The sequence below is a fragment of the Podarcis bocagei genome (assembly GCF_964188305.1).
Source record: "Podarcis bocagei genome assembly, chromosome: 5".
NCBI classification, from domain to species: domain Eukaryota; kingdom Metazoa; phylum Chordata; class Lepidosauria; order Squamata; family Lacertidae; genus Podarcis; species Podarcis bocagei.
Window position 1 is genome coordinate 54,541,109 of NC_138129.1, and position 17,057 is coordinate 54,558,165.

At 38.2% G+C, this 17,057-nt stretch overlaps 1 protein-coding gene across 1 annotated transcript in view; it reads left to right on the top strand.

Annotated features, from left to right (window-relative positions):
• MAST2 (microtubule associated serine/threonine kinase 2) overlaps positions 1 to 17,057 on the top strand; it is a 155,514-nt gene that overhangs the window by 124,438 nt on the left and 14,019 nt on the right. The window contains exons 11-23 of the mRNA XM_081193140.1: positions 419 to 628; positions 4,513 to 4,614; positions 6,086 to 6,218; positions 6,999 to 7,066; positions 7,537 to 7,622; positions 8,577 to 8,785; positions 10,398 to 10,536; positions 11,560 to 11,692; positions 12,291 to 12,456; positions 12,694 to 12,795; positions 13,184 to 13,306; positions 14,755 to 14,864; positions 16,562 to 16,713. Of these exons, the coding sequence (XP_081049266.1) occupies positions 419 to 628; positions 4,513 to 4,614; positions 6,086 to 6,218; positions 6,999 to 7,066; positions 7,537 to 7,622; positions 8,577 to 8,785; positions 10,398 to 10,536; positions 11,560 to 11,692; positions 12,291 to 12,456; positions 12,694 to 12,795; positions 13,184 to 13,306; positions 14,755 to 14,864; positions 16,562 to 16,713 (1,733 nt within the window). The remainder of the gene's footprint in view (positions 1 to 418; positions 629 to 4,512; positions 4,615 to 6,085; positions 6,219 to 6,998; positions 7,067 to 7,536; positions 7,623 to 8,576; positions 8,786 to 10,397; positions 10,537 to 11,559; positions 11,693 to 12,290; positions 12,457 to 12,693; positions 12,796 to 13,183; positions 13,307 to 14,754; positions 14,865 to 16,561; positions 16,714 to 17,057) is intronic.

The following is a 17,057-nucleotide window of genomic DNA, read 5'->3' on the forward strand; positions in this document are numbered from 1 at the left end:
CTACTTTCACAGCTGCTGCTCTGATCGAAATCAAGGCATGATTATATTGAAGTAAAAACATCTAAAGGGCCAAATTACACATTGTGAAAGCTTCCATTTCATCTCCTCCACCTAATATGTAGTTTAGCCTATGTATTTCAACCAGTTTTACACCTCGGGTGTTCTAGTTTACTTGAAATTTATTTGTGTGCGTTCTAAATTAGTGCACCTTTTACCTAGAAATTGCTTCAACTTCATTACACTGAAGCATTCAAATTAGGAATGGTGGTGATGGAGGACAACACTTGTTCAGTCTCTGTAGCCAAAATTCCTAAACATTCAAACAAAACCCATGAGTTAGATTTGATATGTTTACTTCAGTTCAAATGTAGATATTTTCGTAGCAAAATGTCTGTAGCTATTCTTCTACATTGTTTAGGCCACAGCCCAGATGGAGGAACGGCTGGCCGAGTTTATTGCATCCAGCGCACCAGAGAACGTGCTACAACTAGCAGATGGGGTCCTAAGTTTCATTCACCATCAAGTTATTGAATTGGCCAGAGACTGCTTGGATAAATCACGTGAAGGACTCATTACTTCTCGGTACTTTTATGAGTTGCAGGAAAACCTTGAGAAGCTCCTACAAGATGTAAGTATTTAATTCACAGGCTATCGGCTTCAGCCTGCCTTGCTGTAACCTGAAATAATTCACATGGCAACCCTCCACATGGTGCAGGCTACATCCACAAAGCACAGGGGCAAACAGAACACACTATATAGGTGCTTCAGAGCAACACCCCACCCTAGTTAATTCAAGCCACAGCCCATCTAAGTGGCGAAGAAAACATTTGCTTCATTCAAATAGTGAGGGGATTATTTATACCTAATGTGTGAAATGCAATTTATCTGTTAGATTTAAGTAGCTTTTGATGTTATGGTTTTGTTTTATTTTGTATTTAAATTGTTTATATTTTAACTATTGGAAGGCACCCAGTGAATATTATGTAATGAGGTGTTGTGCCATAAATAAATGAGTAGAGTTTACCACATTTATCCAGATCTATATTTATTAACCTCCCATTGTTTCTGGACTGCCCTTCTACAGGAGGAGCTAATGAGATCTGAGTTGTCAGGGGGAGCTGGTACTTGTTAATCCCCCCCCCCCCCAAAATTGGCCACCTCTACAAAAGAAGGCATGAAGATTAGGTAGTGGGAAGAAATATATTTGGGATAAATGTTAATGTACCTGAAAGGGGCAGGATAAAGGAGAGTCTGTAGGATTCCTGTTATGAAGAAAAGCGAGACACTCCTATTTCCCCTCCTCTTCTTCCTTTACTCTAAAAATACTGGCCTCCAAGTTTATTATGTAAATACCCTCCTGCGTAGTCTACCTTCTGTTATGACTGCATACATCCCAGATTTCTCATAACAAAGTCTCTGTTTCTCACAAACTCAGGGTTCATTTTAAACCAGTCAATTGTAGAAAGAATCAGCCTTGTAGGTGTACTGTATTCTTGGTTGAAGAAGAACGAATACAGTCCAGTTAAGTGAGGCACTCTTAATTTGTAGGTCTCACTGAAAGGCCTAAACATATGCTGAAATCAGTCATAGATGAAAGCACTTGATTGTGGTGGGACTGCATCTAGCATTTGTAAAATCTCCCAAACACCATTTACTACAAATGGACTACAACTCCTATCATCTCTGACCATGCTGACTGGAATTAATGGGATCTGGAGTCTGACAACATCGGGGGGGGGGAGGTCATGAGTTCTCAAGCCCTGCTTTATTTAGACTGAACAGTTAACCTTTTCTTCTAAACTGTATTGTTATATAGGATTTATTTGAAAGTTTGGGGAAATGCGACTAGAATTTGATTATATTTTATGAAAACACATGAGTCAGCATTTTGGAAACAAATACTTACTATATATGCATTGAAATGAGCTTTGTTAACTGAAAGATAATACAAATTGAGAATTAAGAAAAGTAATAACCTTCACACTGAATTACTAGAAAGCAGGAAATGCATACACATTTGGCTTTCAAAACAAACAAAGAAGAAACAATTGAAAAACTTGTAGATATAGCAAAGCCGCAGAAGTGTTAGTAAGTTTATATCAGTAGTAGCTTGTGTTGCCCACTTAACCTGAAATCCCGATTAAAGTTGCTGTTCTTAATAGGGTTTAAGTGCATTGGTTCTTGTATGGCTGCCTTGATCTATATCAGTATATTAGCTCAATTACAGAGTTGTGACTTGAATATCACTGCTGTTGGTCCTGCTAAACCCCAGGGGAGGACAGTGATTTTAATTTCATGCCCCAGTGGCTCCAGTTAGTGACGGATGAGTCTTTCAGATAAGGGAATCACTTTGTAAATTGCCCATTGCTACCTCCAGTACATATGTCACTGGAAATGACTTCGTTTCTATAAACAAATGACACAAGCTTCAGCCCATAGCCCTTGTGGTTACCCCACCCCCTTCCCTCAAGGAGGCGGGGGACCTGAAATGACACCCGCAACCTTCAGACAAGCATGTTGTCATTGGGAGCTGCTAATTAGATGGCATGCATCATACCAAGGGAAGGGAAGCAAACGATAGGCAGTTGTTTGGCATATAACCTATTCACTGAAGATGCAATAAAAGTGGGATGTCTTCTAAACAAGACATTTGGAGCGATGTCGAGGCTATTGTGTGAAATACGGAAACAAGAAACAACGATTTTACTAAGGACTCTGGAGCTGCAGCACTGTGCAGATATCATGGCTGAGTGGCTGCTACAAGTTGTGTTCATTTTTGTGTTTATGTAATCTTGTTTCTAACTGTTGTGTTTTTAATTTCTACATAGCTTAACTTTTCAATACTCAGAGCAAATTACAAGTAGTAGTAAAACTTTCAATCTAATTCTAGATATAGCAGTTTTTAAAGTTACTGAACGTTTTTATTAACGTAAATGGACATGATCGCATGGCAAACTTCTTAAAATCTGTTTTAAATAAAGCTAGTCCTTGTTGGTCTATGAAAATTGTTTCCAGTATTTAAAACATTGGTTTCCTTTCTGAATAAGCATACTACCTCATATTATGTTTCAATGAGTTTATATATTAGGAGGAATGGTTTTTAAAAACTTTTTTTTTTTTTTTTACAAAATCCAAACTAAATCAATTAAAGGAATTGTACAGTTTCCTTTAATGGAATGTGAATTACAAATTCTGAAATACTGGACATTGCAATATGTTTCTATATGTTGCATTAATTTAAGAGATTTGAAATCTTTCCTGTGACTATGTTGAGTGAAGGGCTTATGTACTGTGCATGCATACTCTATAAACAGATATTGTAAGCAGAATTAGATCCAAATTTGTAAACAGAATTATATACCAAACATTCATTCTAATATGTGAGCCAAATTAAGTAGTTGGTAATTTCCCCATAAACAACAGGGTGTATATGTCTCTTCTTAAATGCATACAGTGGTCTCTGTTTGCAGTTTGTGCCAATCTTATTTTTCCACATTCCTTAGTGATGCCAATGCTTTCTTACTACTTGCCAGTGTATGAATTTTCATTTCTTTTCAGTAAACGTTAGCAAGCAATTTCTTTGTTACTGGTAGTTACCTGCACATTTCTTGATTAAATGCTTGTGTCTGCAAGCTGCTAAAAAGCTCAGGTTGTTGTTTTTTGTCCCCCATATGGTCTTTGAAACCTGTTTCTGAGTATTAGTTATCATTCCAGTGAACATACCTGCAGTTCTGTTTAATTTCTATGGAATACTATGAGCTTGAAGAGTGAACTATGTCTTACATGTTCTTTGTATAGCTATTATTGTATTGAGCTAGGGTGATGGAAAAAAACATTCTTTTCTTTTCTTGTAAAATGTGCACAGAAGATTTAGTGGACCAACAAAATGCTGACTGTCCCAGTGTTTGAATATTATGTCATCAATCAACAAATAAAAACATTCGACTGAACCAGTCCATGTGGCTTTATAATGTATAGATACTATTTGTACTATGACATTAATAATAAAATATTGATGGCATTCTGCACGCAACTCTATAGACACCTTGTTCAGCTTACTATTTCCTTTTGGGCCTATTTTTGTGTGCACTGCAGTTTGTTTAATGTCTTCATGGAAGAATTATAAAATAGAGTATCTTTGAGAGTGGAAGTGAAAAAACAACACAAAGAAAAGTCAATGTCAAGTAAATCTTGAAATAAAAACCTATTTTGGCATAGAAAAAAAATCAATGTATAATTAATTAACACTCTTTTTTGAAAGAAAGATAACCCTTTAAAAAGTTTCCAGTGAGTTTACTGTGAATAAACCTTCTGCAATATTGTTTGTGAATTGGCAGAGAATATTTTAGTGTCAAAACTTTGGCAACACAGAACTTGAAAAAAGGAAAAGGCTGCCTTTCTTCTATCATGCCTTCAGTGAATAAATAGCTAAATAGCTGATGATAGCTACTCTACTTGATTTATGAGGGACCAATTCTTTGTTTAAACCATAATGTGACATCCTTTCCACAGGCTCACGAGCGATCAGAGAGCTCAGAAGTGGCATTTGTTACCCAGTTAGTGAAGAAGTTGATGATAATCATTGCACGGCCAGCACGATTGCTAGAATGTCTGGTAAGTAAAAAGCGTTTTTTAGGAGGTGTAGCAATATATTGTTTGATGACTATGAAATGTAATTCCAGTGGAATCTTAACAGATTTTACCAACTGATAATGCATACAACAAGATAGGCTCTGAAAGAGCATACATTATGAAAGACTTGGTGATTCTGTGAGAAGTACATAGTTCTATAGAAGTACACTGGCTATTACGTTGTTTTAAGTGTTTCTCTGCAGAATAGACCTTACCAGTTTTTAAGTAGTCATTATGCACAGGTAATGATAATAGATGCAGACTAGAAGACCATGCAATGACTCTTCATGTCCAGCAGGAGATTTGATTGTTCTCTCCTGGAACAGCATCATGGCATGTCACTTTTGATAACATGGGTAATTCCAAGCATGTGTTAGGCTGTGGCCTTGGAGAAGCTGTTTAGGATGAGAAACTGCAGGTTTTGGAATGTATTGCAAATTTATGCATGCACATAAAGGGTCTCTGTAGGTTGTGGATCATGCCCATAGAAGCATGGTGATACAGGAAAACTTGCTAAGTTCCACAACAGATACTAACTGTGTCAACTAGTTTCATTGTTAGGGTTTTTTTTCTTTAAAAAAATCCTTGTACAACATGTAGCAACATTAATTAATTAAGCACCTTCGAAATTTACATTTTTAGAACTAGAGCAGGCAGTGCCCTTATAGTCCAATTGCAGTCTTTAAAATACAGTATATTTCATACTTAAAAGACTCCCTTGCCAGGTGCATGTCTAGGTCTGAATTCTTCAAGGAAGCAGACTCCAGATGTTTGCTAGACCTGTTTCCCACTGCATGCCGACCACTACCATACTTAGGCAATGGTTGCAATATTAAATGTAAGTACAGTGGTGCCCCGCAAGACGAATGCCTCGCAAGACGGAAAACCCGCTAGACGAAAGGGTTTTCCGTTTTTGAGCTGCTTCGCAAGACGATTTTCCCTATGGGCTTCTGTACATTTTTATGTACTGAATGGGAATAAAAGGGCTTGTTTTGTCTCTTTCCTTTCTAATTATTGGGAATAGGGTGATAAATGAATGTTACAATGATTATGAAAAGATAAAATGTCAAGCTCACATTATTTGCTCTTCCTGCTTATTATGCTAGGCAATACTCAATGTGATGTTATAATTCTGATGTGTATAATCGCTTCTTCCTCCTGCCCCTTTTCCGTGTTGCCTTAAATTTTCCAAAGTAAAAAAATCACAGTAATCCCCAATAATCGTTGACTGGGGTTGGTTTTTTACACAAGACAATAGACAGTCTTATTGCTGTGCATATTGTACCAGTGTGAGATGAGCTGTTGGCTGCTGAATCCAGTTCATAACTTGAATGTATAAGGACCCACATGTTTAAAGTGTTTGTAAATGGCGTCTTTATTTATATCTCGCCACCCAGAGTTATAGTCTTTTGCTTTGGGAACCGAATTAACCTCTTGTATTCTTGTGCTTTAGGAGTTTGATCCTGAAGAGTTCTACCATCTGCTAGAAGCTGCTGAAGGCCATGCCAAGGAAGGAGAAGGAATTAAATGTGACATCCCTCGTTATATTATTTGCCAGCTGGGACTCACCAGGGATCCCCTGGAGGGTGAGGACTTTCACTTTGCTTTCTTAGGACTATGTAGAACACAAGAAGGTTAAGAAACAAAAGCCCTCCTTGTTACCTCCAGTGCAATCCTATGCATGTCTGCTCAGAAGTAAGTTCCACTGAGTTCAATGGAACTTACTTCCGCGTTTGTATCATATTGCAAGCTTAGTCTGAGGGCTGATTCACACATTAAGAAATACAGTGGTTGTGTATTAAGTGTGAGAGGTAAACTGCTTTTTTAAAAAAATTGTTTATATACAGTAATTACATAGTGAGTGAGAGCTACAGTTATCACCAGGTGCCCACAAAGTATTTCAAAAGGTGGTTCCCTTTGCGGGGTGCATGCAGTGTACACAGTAACATCATAATGTGTGGCGTGGCCCTGGGTGGCACATCTTTTCCATCTTCAGCATTCAGTGCTCTCCAGCTTCCAGGTAAATGGTGACTTTTCTGATGTACTGTTTGCTCATCAGAATCTTTGAGATGAAATGGACACTTTTGTAAAATTGTGAAATTATTGCTTTAACCCTAAATAAACACACATGTTGCAATTCGTTTGTTTAAATGTTCTGGAGAAACTTTTGATTAAAGAATCCTGCTATGAAAAAATATTATGAACCACCACCTTCTTCCACCTGACGCCTTCAGATTTTGGCCACATACTCTTGAGTATGGAGAACCGTGTGTCTTAGTTTGCATGTGGGTGAAGAAACTAGGTATGTGATCACCATATTGCATACTATTATAGACTAAGAGTGTGCATTTCTGGTTTCCCCCCAGAAATGGCCCAGCTGAACAGCTTTGATAGTCCAGACACTCCAGAGACAGATGATTCTACTGAGGGAAAGGTACTGAGTTAAAGGATCACTTTTAATCATATAATAGCAGGTCTGTAATAAAGCCATTCTGTGTTAATAGGGTATTATTAAAGTCTAACTTGTGTATGGATGTAATCATTTCTGTTCATGAAGAATACCTGAATGCTCTATATTTAAAAAGGAGATTAAAATTTTAAACTCTTCTACTGCCCCGCCTCCCAATGCATGGGCATACATGATGTGTTTCAGTCAGAAACAGTAAGAATTGCTCCAGTCTTTCTCTGGATAATATCAGTAAAGAGCTACAAAAGTGTATGTTAAATTGTTGCGATAAAACAGGGTAGAACAAAGTTTAAGAATAGAGATTTTAGAAGCACAGTGAAACCATTTAAAGACGCTTCCAAAGCAGATTTGGTTGTGATTGGCTTTAGACTTAAATAGATGTATTTTTAAAAGATTCACATTAAAAGGAGAGTGAAAAGTATTTCTGGTGTTTTCAGAGTCGGGGAGCCACTGTGCAAGCCAAGAAAACTCCATCTGAAGAGGAATTTGAAACAATTAAGCTAATCAGTAATGGTGCCTATGGGTAAGGATATAAGATTATGTCTAGCCATAAAAAGAAATTCATTTGAAGTCTAACCGTGAGTCATAAATGACAGTGATTCAGGAGATCTGTAGCTATAGCTCCTGATATTTGTACTTTAACCCCACTGCTGAGGGAAAGTAAGTTTGTCAGATTTGATTGAAACCATGCTGCCCCACTGTGCTGTTTTCGTGATCTCTCTGTGGTATCCCAAGAGTAGAAGCACATTCAGCCCCCCCCCACAACTGCTTTAAAGTTAAACAACCATGTTTGAAGATCCCATATTGCACCTGTTTCAGCTCAAACATTGAGAAGTTCCACTACTCTTTGTTCCCTGTGGCCCTGAATAAAATAGAGGGAAAGTATGAAATTAATTTTGATCATTAAATTTGAGAGGGGGGACATATTCAACAGTTTTGCTTGAAACCTTTCAATAATTGTTTTTTAACTTGGTAAGATTTTAAAAGATTTCATATATATTTGCATTCTAAACATTTTATAAAGGACTGGAGATGAGTTGATCAGCTACTCTTGTTATGCTGTGCTGATAATTTCCCCCCAGTTACTTGTGAAATATTCTCTATGAAAGAGGAAATTGGCCTGATTATTCAAAAGAATTGGAAAATGTTGATATTATAATGATAAGTGTGAACATGATATTTGATTATAGAAGTCATGTTTCTTATAGATGAACATTACACAGAGATCAGACAGAAACTATGACTTGTTGCTCTCACCCATTATTAATTTGAGGCAGAACTGAGATCTTATCAATATATTTATCATTGCAGAAGGAGCAGGGCAAGAAAAATTAGTTGTTCCTTGTGCTTCATTTTCTGTTTCTTCATATCTTTATCATCTAATCCAGTAAGTGAATCTTGAATAAGAGAAGCAGGATTCAGAATTCCTGGAGTCTGCTCGTGGCAGCACTAATGCAGTGCAACTTTCTTGTCTCAGTGCAGTGTTCTTGGTGCGCCACAGAACTACCCGTCAGCGCTTTGCCATGAAGAAGATCAATAAGCAGAATCTCATTTTGAGGAACCAAATTCAACAAGCTTTTGTGGAAAGAGACATACTAACATTTGCAGAGAATCCCTTTGTTGTGAGCATGTTCTGCTCTTTCGAAACCAAGAGGCATCTATGCATGGTTATGGAGTATGTGGAAGGTATTGTTTCACCACCATAGAATTCATCTTGTCACAATAATGATCTTACATATTGACCAGAAAGTGGTAGAGAATTTTATATGTGCTGACTTGCATGGTGCTTTCCAGTATTCTCAAAAGTGTCCCATAGGTGCCATCTTAGAGGATGGAATAATAAATCCACTATGTGCCACAAAGGTTTTAACCTTGAGTGGAGATGGGCATTCTCTTGAGGTGGTCCTGTTCATCATGGACTAGTTAGCCATGTTTGCTCTTGAAACCATAGGTACTGGTATCTGACTTAAGGGTCATGTGAAAGAAATAAGAAATTGCAGAATGTTCACAGCGGAATGAATTGAATATACTCCTACACTATATTATTTTCTATAGGGAAACAGCCATGGAATTTGAGGCTGGCTAATAACTATAGTACTATCCATACAGAATTAAGTGTAATGATGCTTGGCAGAGTCTGTCACTTGAGGAATAATTAAAATTAGTCAAATATCTGCAGTCAGTGTCCCCTTATTTCTTAGGTTTGCAGTTTTTTGTAGTGTTCTAAAATTCCAAGTTGTGCAACATCCAGGAGGGGTTTTTACCTAACTAACTATATTTAATTTGAGAGTACTCACACGACAACTCCCAATCATGCCTTTAAAACCCACGAGTGCACTCAAAGTGGAGCACTATCCAGACACTTTAGCTAGTGCAGAGAGAGGTTCTCACCCCTTCATAGACTGGGTTCCTAGGAGCATACAATGTCAGTCTTCTGTTGTCTGTATAAGTTTTCTTATTTGGGAAGGTCAAAATTTTGACTTGCACAACTCTTGGTGGATTGGACCCCAGCATTCTTAGCAGAGGTTCATGTCTCTTTTTGATGAACCAGAAGTATCCTCATTGCTTTTTTGTGTGTAAAGTGCGAACAGAAAAGCTACTGCAACTGCAAATCTGTTGCTCCATTTCTGTGCTGCTCCTTGTCCTTGGAGACTTGCAAAAGCCAGTGGTTTTTTGTTTTGTTTTTAAGCACTGCAAGGTCTGTCATATTTTACCCAACAAGCACAGCTATTGTGGCTGATGGTGCCATGAGCACTACAGATCAGTCATCCTCCTGTGCTTTCACTGTTGTGTATTACTATTTTGAAAAGTCTTTAGAAGATAAGCCTGACATAGGATACCCATTGCTGTGGAGAGTGCTCACCTAAATGTAAATACATACACTACTACCTTCTCTCTAGCAGCAATACACCACTGTTTTTCTTTCACCCCTTTTCTTTTTTTGTGTACTTATGGGAACTGCTCCTCAGTAGTACACGTTCATACTGGGAAAAGGGTTACAAGCCCAAGACTTCAGAACATTATGCCAGAAGCAGTGTATTGGAGCAAATCTTAGCCAGTATAAAGGAGGATATTATTAAAATGTTGCACTGGCATATTGCAGTCTCGTACCCATAGCTACCTACCTGAGAATTAACCTCATTGAACTCAATAGAACTTATTTCTGAATAGATGTGTATCTGATTTTGCTATAACAAGTTGCGTACATCAGATCTGGCTGACAGACAGTGACTTGACACAAATGTTTCTCATCTTTTTATGCTGTTTTTGTTTTTGTTTTTTTACCATATTGTCTTAGGGGGTGATTGTGCAACTCTCTTGAAGAATATTGGAGCTTTACCTGTTGATATGGCAAGAATGTATTTTGCAGAAACTGTTCTGGCACTGGAATATCTCCACAATTATGGCATCGTCCACCGTGACCTAAAGCCTGACAAGTACGCTTTTAGCTTCTCATGTTTGGACCTGTAGTCGCAGCTGTCCATGCTAAAAATAGTTATAGGAACGATGTGTGCCATTTCCCCCCCCCCCCTGCAAGGGCAAGTTTTTATTATTATAATGTTCTTGTTACTGAGCTCTTTCTTTACAGATGTCATTCTGTGCTTTTATTAGTGAAATATATTTGAAATATATTTAGGCAATTCATGATTGCCTAAATTTGAAGTGAGAGATTTTAAATATAACAAAGTGGGGGGTCCCATTGTCCCTGTGCAGTGAGAAGTGCCTATACTTTAATAGCTGCTAAAAATGCAGACAGGGCACAACTTTATAGCAGATATCTTGGCTCAAACTTTAATTTTAAATGTTTGTGTACAAAGTTGCTCAGAACTGAATCAGTAAGGCATTAAAATGTTGCTGATCATTTTCATGCCCAGCTAAAGATACTCATGCTGATCTTTACAGTCCTGTGTAGCCTGAAAGTCATCACATTGTGATCAGTACGAGAAGCCCTGATCAGTGTTTCCTCACTTAAGAGCGTGCCTTCATTGTGGGAAAGAGTACAGTGGTGCCTCGCAAGACGAAATTAATCCGTTCCGCGAGTCTCTTCGTCTTGCGGTTTTTTCGTCTTGCGAAGCACGGCTATTAGCGGCTTAGCGGCTATTAACGGCTTAGCGGCTATTAACGGCTTAGCGGCTTTAAGAAAAAGGAAACAAACTCGCAAGACGTTTCATCTTGCAAAGCAAGCCCATAGGGAAATTCGTCTTGCGGAACGACTCAAAAAACGGAAAACTCTTTCGTCTTGCGCGTTTTTCGTCTTGCGAAGCATTCGTCTTGCGAGGTACCACTGTATATCTGTAGAATTCTCTGCCTGTTGAAGTTTGCCTCTATACTATGTGGCAGTCAAGACTATAAATTAAGGACATTTTATCAAGTGTTTTGGTAGATCATAAATAGTATAACATTGTATAAAACTTTAGTTTGCTTTACTTTTCAGTAACACTTACCTATTTTTGCTTCAGTCTTCTCATAACATCGATGGGTCACATCAAGCTGACAGACTTTGGCCTCTCTAAAATTGGCTTAATGAGCTTGACAACCAACCTATATGAAGGACACATTGAGAAAGATGCCAGAGAATTCTTGGATAAGCAGGTACTTTGAAGTTTTCTTTTTGAAACATCTATAAATAACGGCACATGCTGTTCTTTAAGGAAGCCAGTAGCAAGTATGTGCCCTGCAGGTTTTGTGACACGTATCTCTTTGATCCACAGGTGGTATAATAAAATCCATATTTATTAAAGATCCCTAAGTATAGGGCAGTTACAGATACAGTTCCATTTGGACTGCAAAGCTACATTCATGCTGATGACCCTTGTGTACATCTTCGAACATTTGAAAGTTAAAAATCCTTATATAATTTGTTCAAAGCCGTGGCACTATTGGACTTCTTAATGAAATAAAACAGGAATATGAGTTGTCTTCATGGATGCATTTTATTTATGAAGAAAGCTTCAACTATAAAAGGACAAAAGTTTTGTTTTTAAAATCTTCTGAACCGTCTCAGGATAATTGCAGTAACTTTGTAACTCCTAATTGGCTTCGGTGTGGGGTTTTAAGTTTTCTAACATGAAGTTCCATTCTCTGGGATGCTTCCAGTAGGAAAGATAATCTTCATTCCATGTGTTATGTGGAACAAGAGTGATTTTGAATGCAATAGTTCATTTACCTCCCGCCCCCCCCCCTTGTTCAGGTGTGTGGGACTCCAGAATACATTGCCCCAGAAGTGATCTTGCGGCAGGGTTATGGAAAGCCTGTGGATTGGTGGGCCATGGGAGTAATCTTGTATGAGTTTCTAGTTGGCTGCGTTCCTTTTTTTGGCGACACACCGGAAGAATTATTTGGACAAGTTATCCATGGTATGTATCCTACCTTTATAAGCAAAAAGTGTTGTCTCTCTGTATTTGGTGAATGGCTCCAAGCCTACATATTTGGCTCAGGAGGTGTTGGGAAGTTCCACTGACCCTGCAGGAACAGCTTTTGTAGGGCACAGAAAGCTGCATCTTTGTAGGGGGCAGAGAAGGCAATAAAAGTCTCATTCCTTGAGCAGAATACTGCATTTTTCTATTCTAATCCTATCAAACTAATTTATATAGATGAAATTGCTTGGCCAGAAGGAGATGATGCTTTACCACTAGATGCGCAGGACCTCATCGGTAAACTTCTCCGACAAAATCCTATGGAAAGGCTGGGAACAGGTACAAACTCATTTTTATCAAAACGGTTGTGGGAAACTCTGAAATATAACCCCCAAACCTGCTAATTGCAAGGGGGGAGTATGGTGACCATGCAGTTAACCTTCTCAGTGATCTGCTGTTTCCTCAGTCTTTGGCAGAATGGCCATTAAAAGTACATAGGGTTCTGCAGCAGAAATATGTCCTTACAAATGGGGAGCAAGAGCTGAATGGTGCAATTCCCCCCCCCCCCATTCCCTGACTTGTTCCCATCATAGCAATTGGGTCTTGCAGTTGAGCTCTACTTTGTTCTAACAGTAGACTGATGTTTAAACATTTTTCGAAGGGTAGACTTCCTGGCTTCATTTACTATGACATCGTTTAAGAATTCCTAACAATGTTGTCATTTCAGGGAGTGCTTTTGAGGTGAAGCAACACAGATTCTTCAAGGATTTGGACTGGAATGGATTACTCCGACAAAAGGCAGAATTTATTCCACAGTTAGAATCGGAAGATGACACAAGCTACTTTGACAGTAAGGGGGAAAAGTTGACTGTTAACTGTAGATGATTTTCAGTATTATTGTTAATATTGTGTATTAAGATGTGCACGTGAGTAGCTTGCAAACCTGTTAATGAAAGGGAGTTATGAGCATATTTTGAGCTTTCAGACAAAACCCATTCAAACTTCTGATTCAGAAATCACTCATACAGCCTCATACTGCATTACGCCTTGCAAAAAATGTCATTCTGGGATTCCAATGTAATGTTCAGAAGTCTGAGTTATATTAAGGTTCTTCTGCATTGTGCAGATAAACTCATGATAAGCTTTTAGTTGGATTGGATTTGAAAGTAAAACTTGGTGCATTGTAAGTTGGTGTTATATGAGGAAATGAAGTAGTAACAGGTAGAATGCTATAAAATAGGCAAGACCACTAAGGATGATCTGTTGCACATACTGATCTATAAAGTTTGCACTAAACTACTCATAGTAAAATAAAAGACAATTTGTAGACTATTGTAGAGAGAGCTTCGAATTTGAGAAAGCTGACAAAAGGCCTTGAGAAGTCTGCCTTACGCAGATACAGGTTTTCTTTCAAGCTAAGCCTCCCAGATAGAAATTGTCGTTTCTGTCTCCTATACAGCATGCAGCTGGTGTTGAGGCCAACTATAATCAATATGCACCTGAAAAGGTGGATTTTATTTGCTTCTGCAGCACAGCATGTGCATCAAGCAGCTCAATTAAGTATTTTGGTTTGTTGTTTTGAGATGTCAGTTTCAAAATTAGAATTTAAAATTAGACTAATTGTCATTCTGTCTTGCTAGCCCATTGCTCCTTATATGCAATGATTAAGTTCCATCATGGCTATGAAAACTACCAATTACAATTGAATTGGTTTCTGCTAAGAAAAGTTATCACTTTTCGGTCCCACCGTTCTGTTGTCAAGATGCGTTGAGTACATTTATTGTCTCAGCTACTTGAGGATGTGAATATTAGTGCAGCTAACAGACAATCTGTTGTTTACTCAGCAAGTGTGACAGAGGTATAACAGTAAAAGTAGCTTCAGTTGCTCTTGCTGTAGCAAAACTATATTAAAAGTAATTTGAATGTTCACAGCCAGGCTAACAGGATTTCTACAACCATGATGTTAATAATTGAAACTCCGCCTTTTTATTGTAGTCATGGTGGACTCCCAGGAGAACTGCCTGAATCTTTGGTTTTAAAAGTTTGAAAGAGCTGTACTTTTGTAATTCGTTTTGATAACTTTGTGTACCTTATGGCCAGGAGAAATGAAAATTTGATGGTGAAAGAAAAAAATGACTGCTATCTAAGAATCAAGCCAAATTATATTCCACTTGTATAATTGATGAATCTCAGGAAAGTCCCTGATCTCAAGTAGGATATTTATTTGTAAATCCCAAGAGTGCCAACTGTTCCTTGCCTGTTGAATACATGACCTCAATTTTGTGTTCTCGTTTGCAGCTCGCACCGAGCGATATCAGCATTTAGATTCTGAGGAAGAGGATGACACGAATGACGATGATCATGTGGAACTTAGGCAGTTTTCCTCATGTTCACCAAGGTTTAGCAAGGTATATATTTTTAATAAATAGATGGGATTTGAACTCTGTTGTGGTCAAAACAGTATGAACAGCTGTATGATCTCTATAACTTACATGGAAGCTAGGCTGTTTAGGAGGTACAGTGGTACCTTGGGTCTCAAACTTAATCCGTTCCAGAAGTCCGTTCCAAAACCAAAGTGTTTCAAAACCAAGGTGCACTTTCCCATATAAAGTAATGCAAAATGGATTAATCTGTTCCAGTCTTTTAAAAACAACCCCTAAAACAGCAATTTAACATGAATTTTACTATCTAATGAAACCATTGATCCATAAAATGAAAGCAATAAACAATGTACTGCAGTCACACAATCAATCAATCAGTAGCTGAACAGTCACAAAAACAAAAACAAAAGAGCCGTAGAAACAAAAACGCAAAATAAATAGCAAAACAGACAGAACTCAGAGTAACACTCAAAATGGAATCGTGGCGCTCAAAACGGAGCACATTCGGCTTCTGAAAAAAGTTCGCAAACTGGAACACTTACTTCCAGGTTTGCAGTTTTAGCTTCCAAGTTGTTTGAATAGCAAGGCGTTTGAGAACCAAGGCACCACTGTAATTACTTGCCTGTACAAGAGCTGCCCATTTGTAAATGGACTCTGGGCCCAACAGAGTTCTGTGCTGTGATTGATGGGATTGAATTAACCACAGAGCAACATACCTGCTGTGTCAACTTTTGTGGGGGTGTTAGAGATGACACACATAAGCAGGCCTGTTTTGGGAATTATTTCAGTAGAAGAATATACAAGACGTTAGGAGGAAATTGAAAATTCGTAGCAGGATTTTCAGAAAAGGTCCTAGAACATGATGGTTGCTTAGTAATTAGCAATACTAATAGGCATGAGCAGAATGCCTGCGCCTTATGTCCTGCTCAAGGAGCTCTCTAGAAAAATCCAAATGGATTTTGAAATTTGACTTCTGAACCAGAATACTCAGTGATGAGGCACAAAATGAGGTACAGATGCAGTATTTGGGGGGGGGGGCACAGTGCAAAACTGAGCTGATGGAGCCATGCCTGTGTCTTGAGCTCTGAAAAATAATACAGCATTCATCATGTGGGTGGCACGAAAGGCTCATTATAGTTTGAAAATGTTGTCTGACAATTCATCCAGATAATTTATTAATAGCTATCCTGTTGATGTTGTGAATTTTTAATAATGTTGTTTTCATCAGTCTCATATGCAAATCAGGTTCTCAGTTGAGTTCAGTCTTATAAACACAGATTTCTCTCTCTCTCTCCTGTTAACTGTTCAATGATTTAAAATGTCATTGTAAAGCAGTTGTTGAGGCATGATTGACTAAGCAAATTAGTCAGTAGGGTGTAGGATTTCTTTTTTTAAAAAATCTCTCTTGGTTAAGCTTGTACTACAGAATTTCTAGAAATAGATTATCTCTGGGGTTGGAAATCTTAACACCCTCACCATTAATTAAAATGGTGAAGCTTTGTTTTCCAAAACCTCTGTTGCAAGCATAGAACTTAAAATCACTTTACAGAAATAACAGCAATTTGTGGGCACCTACATCTTCTTGTTGGCTTCAGCAGATAATTAAAGGACATTGCCAATTCGATCTTTTCAGTTTAAAAATTGGAATTCTGAAATATCCTGTGATTTAAAGAGTCCATCAGTGACCGTTGTCATTCTAATATACAGTTTGATTGTACCTATAGGTGTACAGCAGTATGGAACGTCTTTCCATCCATGAAGAGAGGAAAACGCCACCGCCTACCAAGCGTAGCCTGAGTGAGGAAAAAGATGACAGACTAGAAAGCCTTGGCCTGAAGTGTCGAGACCGCAGCTGGGTGATTGGGTCTCCTGAAATGTGAGCGTAACAAATGCTAGGTGTCATTTACTTTTTCTCCCTGCCTCTGGATTAAAATAATGTTTGTGGGGGCAAAGAAGCAGTGTATGAACAGATAAACTTCATAATATGCTAATATTCCATGAAGCATTGCCAGACTTTTATCACAACAAATATAATGCAACGAGTTTTACTGTTAATCAAAAAAGTATTTTGTGAGGGGTCTTAATCAACACAGTGCTCCCCAGATGTTGTGAGCCACAGCTTGTCTTATCTCTGACAGTTGACTGTGGTGGCTCAGGCTAATGGAAATTGTACTCCATATCATCTGAATGACAGACACCATGTTGGCTACCTTTTGTCTG